General features: G+C 56.4%; 1 protein-coding gene across 1 annotated transcript; it reads right to left on the reverse strand.

Annotated features, from left to right (window-relative positions):
• Positions 1-3632: 3632 nt before the first annotated feature.
• On the reverse strand, positions 3633-6465 carry HPS6 (HPS6 biogenesis of lysosomal organelles complex 2 subunit 3). The gene has a single exon (XM_003904168.4). It carries the CDS (start codon positions 6175-6177, stop codon positions 3850-3852), a length of 2328 nt encoding a protein of 775 aa, XP_003904217.3. The 5' UTR covers positions 6178-6465; the 3' UTR covers positions 3633-3849.
• Positions 6466-7118: the final 653 nt, after the last annotated feature.

Here is a 7118-nt window from a genome sequence, read left to right on the forward strand (position 1 = left end):
AAAATCCCAGCTACTTGAGAGACTGAGGTGGGAGGACTGATTGAGTCCAGGAGTTCAAGTCCAGCCTGGGCAACATAGCAAGAAATTTTCTCAAGAAAAAAAAAAAAAAGGCCGGGCGCGGTGGCTCAAGCCTGTAATCCCAGCACTTTGGGAGGCCGAGGCGGGTGGATCACAAGGTCAGGAGATCAAGACCATCCTGGCTACCATGGTGAAACCCCGTCTCTACTAAAAATATAAAAAACTAGCCGGGCGTGGTGGCGGGCGCCTGTAGTCCCAGCTACTCGGAGGCTGAGGCAGGAGAATAGCGTGAACCCGGGAGGCGGAGCTTGCAGTGAGCCGAGATCGCGCCACTGCACTCCAGCCTGCGCCACACAGCAAGACTGGCCTTTAAAAAAAAAAAAAAGGCCGGGCGCCGTGGCTCAAGCCTGTAATCCCAGCACTTTGGGAGGCCGAGACGGTGGATTCACGAGGTCAGGAGATCGAGACCACCTGGCTAACACGGTGAAACCCCCGCCTCTACTTAAAAATACAAAAAAAGGCCGGGCGCTGGTGGCTCAAGCCTGCAATCCTGTGCACTTGGGAGGCCGACGGGCGGATCACGAGGTCAGAGATCGAGACCATCCGGCTAACACGATGAAACCCCGCTCTACTAAAAATACAAAACTAGTCAAGGGCGGGCGGGCGCCTGTGGTCCCAGCTACCGGGAGGCTGAGGCAGGAGAATGGCGTGAACCCGGGAGGCGGAGGCTTGCAGTGAGCTGAGATCCCGCCACCGGGCATTCAGCTCAAGCGACAGAGCCAGACTCAGTCTCAAAAAAAAAAAAAAAAAAAAAATTAAAAAAATACAAAATAGCCGGGCGGCTGGTGGAGCGGGCCAGTCCCAAACCACCGGGAGGCTGAGGCAGGAGAACGTGATGGAACCGGGAGGCGTGAGCTGGCGCGAGCCGAGATCGGGCTGACTGCACTCCAGCCTGGGAGGCAGAGCCAGCCCGTCTCAAAAAAAAAAAAAAAAAAAAAAAAAAGAAAAAAAAAGAAAAAAAAAAAAAGAAAAGAAAAGAAAAGGAGGGCAGCAACCAACCCAGGTGACAATGGCCTGTGTCTGTAGTTCCAGCTACTTGGGAGGCTGAGGCAGGATGATTGCTTGAGCCCATAAGCCACTGTACTCCAGGATGGGCAACATAGCAAGATCCTGTCTCTTAAAAACAGAAGCAAAAGGCTGGGCGCAGTGGCTCACACCTGTAATCCCAGCACTTTGGGAGGCTGAGATGGACGGATCACCTGAGGTCAGGAGTTTGAGACCAGCCTGACCAACATGGAGAAACCCCATCTCTACTAAAAATACAAAATTAGCCGGGCATGGTGGTGCATGTCTGTTATCCCAGCTACTCAGGAGGCTGAGGCAGGAGAATTGCTTGAACCCAGGAGGTGGAGGTTGCAGTGAGCCGAGATCGCACCATTGCACTCCAGCCTGGAAAACAAGAACGAAGCTTCATCTCAAAAAAAAGTAAAAATGAAGCCCATCAATGCCAGAATTTACCCCTTTCTCAGGTACCCAAGGCCAAGGACTTTGGCTTAAGATCTCCACCCTCCTATTCAGAGACCTCTGTCTGATAGCCCGCTCAGGAACTCCATTAAAACGCACGGCCGGGTGCGGTGGCTCACGCCTGTAATGCCAGCACTTTGGGAGGCTGAGGTGGGCAGATCACGAGGTCAGGAGATGGAGACCATCCTGGCTAACACGGTGAAACCCCGTCTCTACTAATAAAATACAAAAAAATTAGCTGGGCACGGTGGCGGGCACCTGTAGTCCCAGCTACTCGGGAGTCTGAGGCAGGAGAATGGCATCAACCTGGGAGGCGGAGCTTGCAGTGAGCCGAGGTTGCGCCACTTGCACTCCAGCAAGACTCCGTCTCAAACAAAAAAAAAGAAAAACTCAGTCACACAATGATCCCTGAGCTGTTCCCAAAGTCCTGAGATGCAGTTTGGGATCACTTGCACCTTCCACATTGAAAGGAAGAATAAGGCTAATGTGATCAAGCACCAAGCCTGTAAAAGCAGGTAAAAGTCACCATCTGAGTCCACCTGCTCTGCTCAGAGCTGCTGGGGTGGGTGGCCTTCATCTGGAGGCCCTACTAGTGGGTGGTCCCAGGGAACTTCCTTGAGCCATACAGTCTTAAGGAAAAACCTGGCTTCTTTCCCTTACCCATGCCCCCAGGAGCCCAATGAGTAGAATTCCTTCTCTTCCGGGCACAGAAGGAGGACCAAGCCAAATCTCAGGCTTGGGAGATTTGAGAAGAAGCAACAATGATTAAGCAGGATCATAAACAAGAAGCAGCTTCCCATTGAGGAGCCATGATGAGCCTAGTTTCAAGACCAAGAAGAGGAACTCCTTCCAGACCAGGAAGGGGCTGAGGTGGAGGCCTAGATTGGGACTGTCCCTAGCCCTGGGCCTCTGGGAAGAACAGCAGCTTGACTCCAAGTATTGGTAGGCAGTCTGGCTTGAGGGCAAGGACAAGGGCCATCCAAGCTCTGGAGGAGGCTAAGATGGTACCTCAGGACTTGGCCATGTAGATGAGCCACCTCATGGCCTCTATGAGGCTGAAGAGTTAACACCAGCCATGGATAAGACTAAGTAGCTACTTCTCTCCTCTGAGAGACAGGAACTGTCCCTAGTCTCATTAGTCCTAGCCTGAGTCCACCTTAAACCCAGGTTAAGGCTACCAGCATCTAAGCTGCAGGTCCCCGCTGAGGACAAAGCTAAGCGGCAGCCCTAAGCTTGGCCCCAACCCTAGACAAGGAGTATCTGGGACTGGGGATGATGCTGAGTAGCTGCATCCAGGGTCCTACCCTAAGCTAGAACCAGGGGTCTATCCTAGGCTAGGCTGAGGGGTTACTTGGGTATAAGTGAGCATAGGGCAAAGGCCTCTTCAGAGGTGAGCCTGTTGAATAAATCCAGACAAGCAGAGATCTGTGTTGCAGATGCTCTTATTTCTTGACTTGGGGGAGTCAGCAGAAATATGGGGCTCTCCAGGTAGCTCTGCTCCCAGTGAATTTTGTTACTGAGCCAGAGAGCTCTCAGGCAGCTCTCCTGTCTGTGGCAAGTCTTCCCCTAAACTAAGGGCTGCTCCAGAAATCCTGGTGGAGACAAGCAAGGACCCAGGACCCAGCAAAGTTCCTACTCCAGAGCAGAGAAGTCCTGGGGAAAGGAAGGGTGGAGCTCTGTAGTCCTCCTCCTCTCAGCAGGCCACAGAAGCCAGCTTGAAGCCAGGGATGGACAGCACATTCAAGCCCAAGCAGGTGGGAGCTACTGGGCTGTTTCAGTGAGGTGGCTTCAATCTTTGAGCTGCTACTTTCTAGCCAAATGAACTTGGTCAAGTCATTTAATTTTTCTAAACTTCTATTTCCTGTAAAATGAGAATAACATCAGTACTTTCCCCACTGGGGTTATGAGAAGCATTAAATGAGGGATTATATAAAGATGAGTAGAATGCCTGGCATGTATTAAATGCTCATAAATGTTAACTATTTTCATGATTGGAAGTGGGGACTTTAGCCAAAAGATCCAGGTCCAACCAGTCCCTCTATAACCTGCATCCTCTGAGACCCGTAGCTGTTTAAAAACACACAACTGTGTATATACTAAACTATGTATATATTTCACACACATATCTTAAAAATAGCTCCAGATGACAGAAGAATATTGCATACACAGGTCCACCATGGGCCCCTCCAAGTCCCACGCACCCTTCCCTGATCACTGTGTCCCAGAAATGATTTCCTGTGTCAGTGACACAGAGGACCTGTCCAAGCAAGCCTCCAGGTCCTGAGTGTTCTGATGCCTGAAGGGTAGTCATAGGTCCCGAGGTGGAGTCGGGGGTGGAGTGCTAGGGTCCCATAGGATGTCTTCATATGGGCTTAGAACTGGGCCTGAGGGCCATCCTTGAGTCCCAGTCTGCTCCAGCAGGGCTTTGAGTAAGCCCACAGTGAGAGGGGGCTCTGCTCCAGGCTCAGGAAATGGGGTAGGGGGCCCCACCTCATCTGGGAGGTATGTCCTCAGTAGAAGCAGGAGCTCAGCTGGAGCCAGTTCTGGTGGGCACAGGCGGCAAAGGAGGGGAAGGTGAGCATCAAGCCGGCGGTGCTGGGCAAACTCGGCCAGCAGCAGTTTGAAGATTTCACTTCGAAGCAAGGGACTGGAGGGGCCGAGGGCCAGGCCTGCATCCAGAGCCCGATCCCATTGCTCCTTTTGCACCAGCTGCCCGACAGCTTGGAGCACAGCTTTGGGCCGCCCACTGCTCAAGAGCAGCTCTAGCTCCAGAGCCTCAGGCCTGGTCCCCTCCTCACCTAGCACTGCCAGGGCTCGGCGATACAGGGGCAGTCCCGGGCCCCCTGCCCCCCAGCCCGGCCCACCCTGCTGCTGAGCCAGCTCCACAAAAGATGGCAGCCATCGAGGCTCCAGCCGGCACAGACATTGGCAGAGGAGTTCAAAGGGGGGCAGTATCCCATTGGGGGGTTCCTTTACAGCAGTTATTCCCCCTAACACTTTCTTCCACACATCAGGGGGTGCTTGGGACCTCAGCTTGCCATTCCCATCTGGCTGGAGCTGCAGGGCCCTGAGGGTGGCACCCCAGGCTGCTGTAGGAAGGGCCTGGAAAACAGTGTTGAGCTGGGCCAGCTGGTCTCCTATCAACTCGGTCCTCAGCAGGCGTGCCACTTCCTGCTCTGCCAGCTCAGTCCAACCAGCCTCCTCATCATCGCCAGCCACCAGCTGGGCCTTCAGCTGCTCTAAGCCTCGGTAATCCCGAAGCTCGGTCCTCAACATGGTCAGCAGTGTAGATGGGGGCAGGTGGCCCTGGAGGATGGAGGCCAGGGCCTGAGGTGCCCGGAATGTGCTGCTGTGTCTCAGTTCTTCTGGAGTGAGCTGGGCACCCCGCAGGCTCCGCCGCTGGTAGTACCCGCAAGCCTCCTCAAACACCAGATCCTTGGCTGAAGGCAGCTCAACACCCTGTGGGGCTTCCCAGCCCACACAAAACAGACCCAAGGCTGAAAGCAGACGAAGACTCCCTCGGGTCTCCAGTTCTTCCTCATCCTCCATGCCGGGGGCTGGCGGTTCCAGCAGATGTACCCTGTCTGTACTTAGGACCTTCCTCTCCAGCAGCTGCCCACTGCCCATGTCCAGCAGTTCCAATGTGGAGCCCAGCACACAGGCCAGAGTGCCCTGAAATGTGCCTAGGGCTGCAGACCCCCGCGGGCCTACAGGTGCCTCCTGCAGGATGCCCACTGCCCGGGTACCACCGTGGGACTGCACTAGGCTCACAGTGCCCCCAAAGTCAAGCAACAGCAGGCCGTGGGGAGTTGGGGCCCACGTGTGTACAGCCAGTGGCTCTCTGAGGGACAGCAACCCAGGAAGACCTCGGAGCAAGGTCCGGAAGTCCCACGTGTCCCCTCGTCCAGGATTCAGACTCTTACTGTAGGAGAGGCCAAGCCGTGGGGCAGCCACCATCACTTTGCCCTTGCCTGGGCTCCAGATGAGTAGAACGTGGGCCACGCCAGGCCAGGTGGTGGCAGTGGGCACCAGGAAGAGGTGTCTGCAGGAGGCCAGCAGCCCGAAAGCGGGGCAGTGGTGCAGCAGGACGTGCGTGCGGCCCAGGCTGGTGCTAGCTTCCCCGCAGGGCTCCAGGGTCCGGACGCACACACAGTGGCTGAAAGCAGTTGCTGGCGGCCCTAACGGGCCCTCGGACCCGGCTTGGCGCTCCTCGCACCACACCAGGCGGCCTCGGAGCGCCGCCACTGCCACCACGCGGGCTCCCCCGCCCGGACACAGCTCGGTGCTCTGCAGCAGTCGCCAGCCAGGCCCCACGCCCGCGCCCCACACCTCGGTCAGGCCACTCTCCCACACCAGCACCAGCGCCGGCCGCGCTGGCCACGGCAGGAAGAAGGCGTCCAGCGGGGAGGGCTGGCCTACCGGCCAGGCCCGCTCCAGCTCCGCGCCGGGCCCTCGAGCCGCGACCAGCAGCTGCGGGGCTACCGTCCCCAGGGGTCGCAGGAGCAGCAGGTGGCGGCCGTCCGGGCTGCCGCGGACTCGTACCGCTGGGTCCCCGGCCAGCAGCTCCCGGAGCCGCGCCGCGCCGCCGAAGGCACTCAGGTCCGAGAGCAGCCGCAGAGTCCCCGAGCGCTTCATGGCGCCGCCGCGCGTGAGCGCGCCCAGGCTTTGCCCAGGTCCAGCCGCCCGGCAGGACGAGGCCCGATTCTCGAGGGAGCCAAGCAGGGCCAAGACTTCCGTCTCCCGTGGATGAGGTGAGCAGAGGCCGGGCTAAGCGTCGACTCCGCCCCGCCCCGCCAGGCCGGCTCCGGGATGGCTCCTGCAGTCGCCCGGCCAGCACTACACGCTCGCCGGGGGAGGAGCCACGGGAGCGCCCTAGGGGCTCAGCGCCTGCACCGCGCCAGCCCGGGGACGCTCTCGGCGTAGGGGGAGGCCCTTCCCCAGACCCCAGGACGCCGCCCAGTGGCCCGGAGTCCGACGCAGGAATAGGGATTCCAGCCCCCTGAGCCCCTCTCCGAAGGATTTCACCCCAGTTTACTCATTCAGGAAATTTTTGTTGAGCACATGCTTTGTGCCAGGCTCTGAGTAGACAGCCCTAAACAAAATAGAAAACCTCAACCTCATGGAGATGACAATCTAGTGGAAATAGTAATAAACATGTGGTGCGGTGGCTCCCTCCTATAATCTTAGCACTTTGGGAGGCTGAGGTGGGAGGATTGCTTGAGGCCAGGCGTTCGAGACCAGCCTGAGCAACATAGGGAGACCTTGTCTCTATGAAAATTTAAAAAAAGAAAGAGAGAAAAACAGAAAGAAAGAAAAGAAAACCACTTCCATATCACTATGTGACAGCCCTCTCTATCCCCTAATCCCTTCTACAGATAAGGAGGATGAAGCACAGAGAGATTAAGTAACTTGACTAAGATCAAGCAGGTAGTAAGTGGTGGAGGTGGGATTCCAACCACAGGCACTCTGGCTCCAGAGTCAGTGCACCAAATCACTTTATCATATCAACAACTCATCACCCAAACCAAAACAGAGAAACATACTTTAGAAGCAGTAAAACCTACAGATTTGTATGT

The sequence above is a fragment of the Papio anubis genome, chromosome 11 (assembly GCF_008728515.1).
Source record: "Papio anubis isolate 15944 chromosome 11, Panubis1.0, whole genome shotgun sequence".
Lineage (NCBI taxonomy): Eukaryota > Metazoa > Chordata > Mammalia > Primates > Cercopithecidae > Papio > Papio anubis.

Bases quoted from the DNA above. Each gene is read 5' to 3' on its own strand.
- HPS6 (XM_003904168.4), bottom strand. From the start codon at position 6,177: ATGAAGCGCTCGGGGACTCTGCGGCTGCTCTCGGACCTGAGTGCCTTC.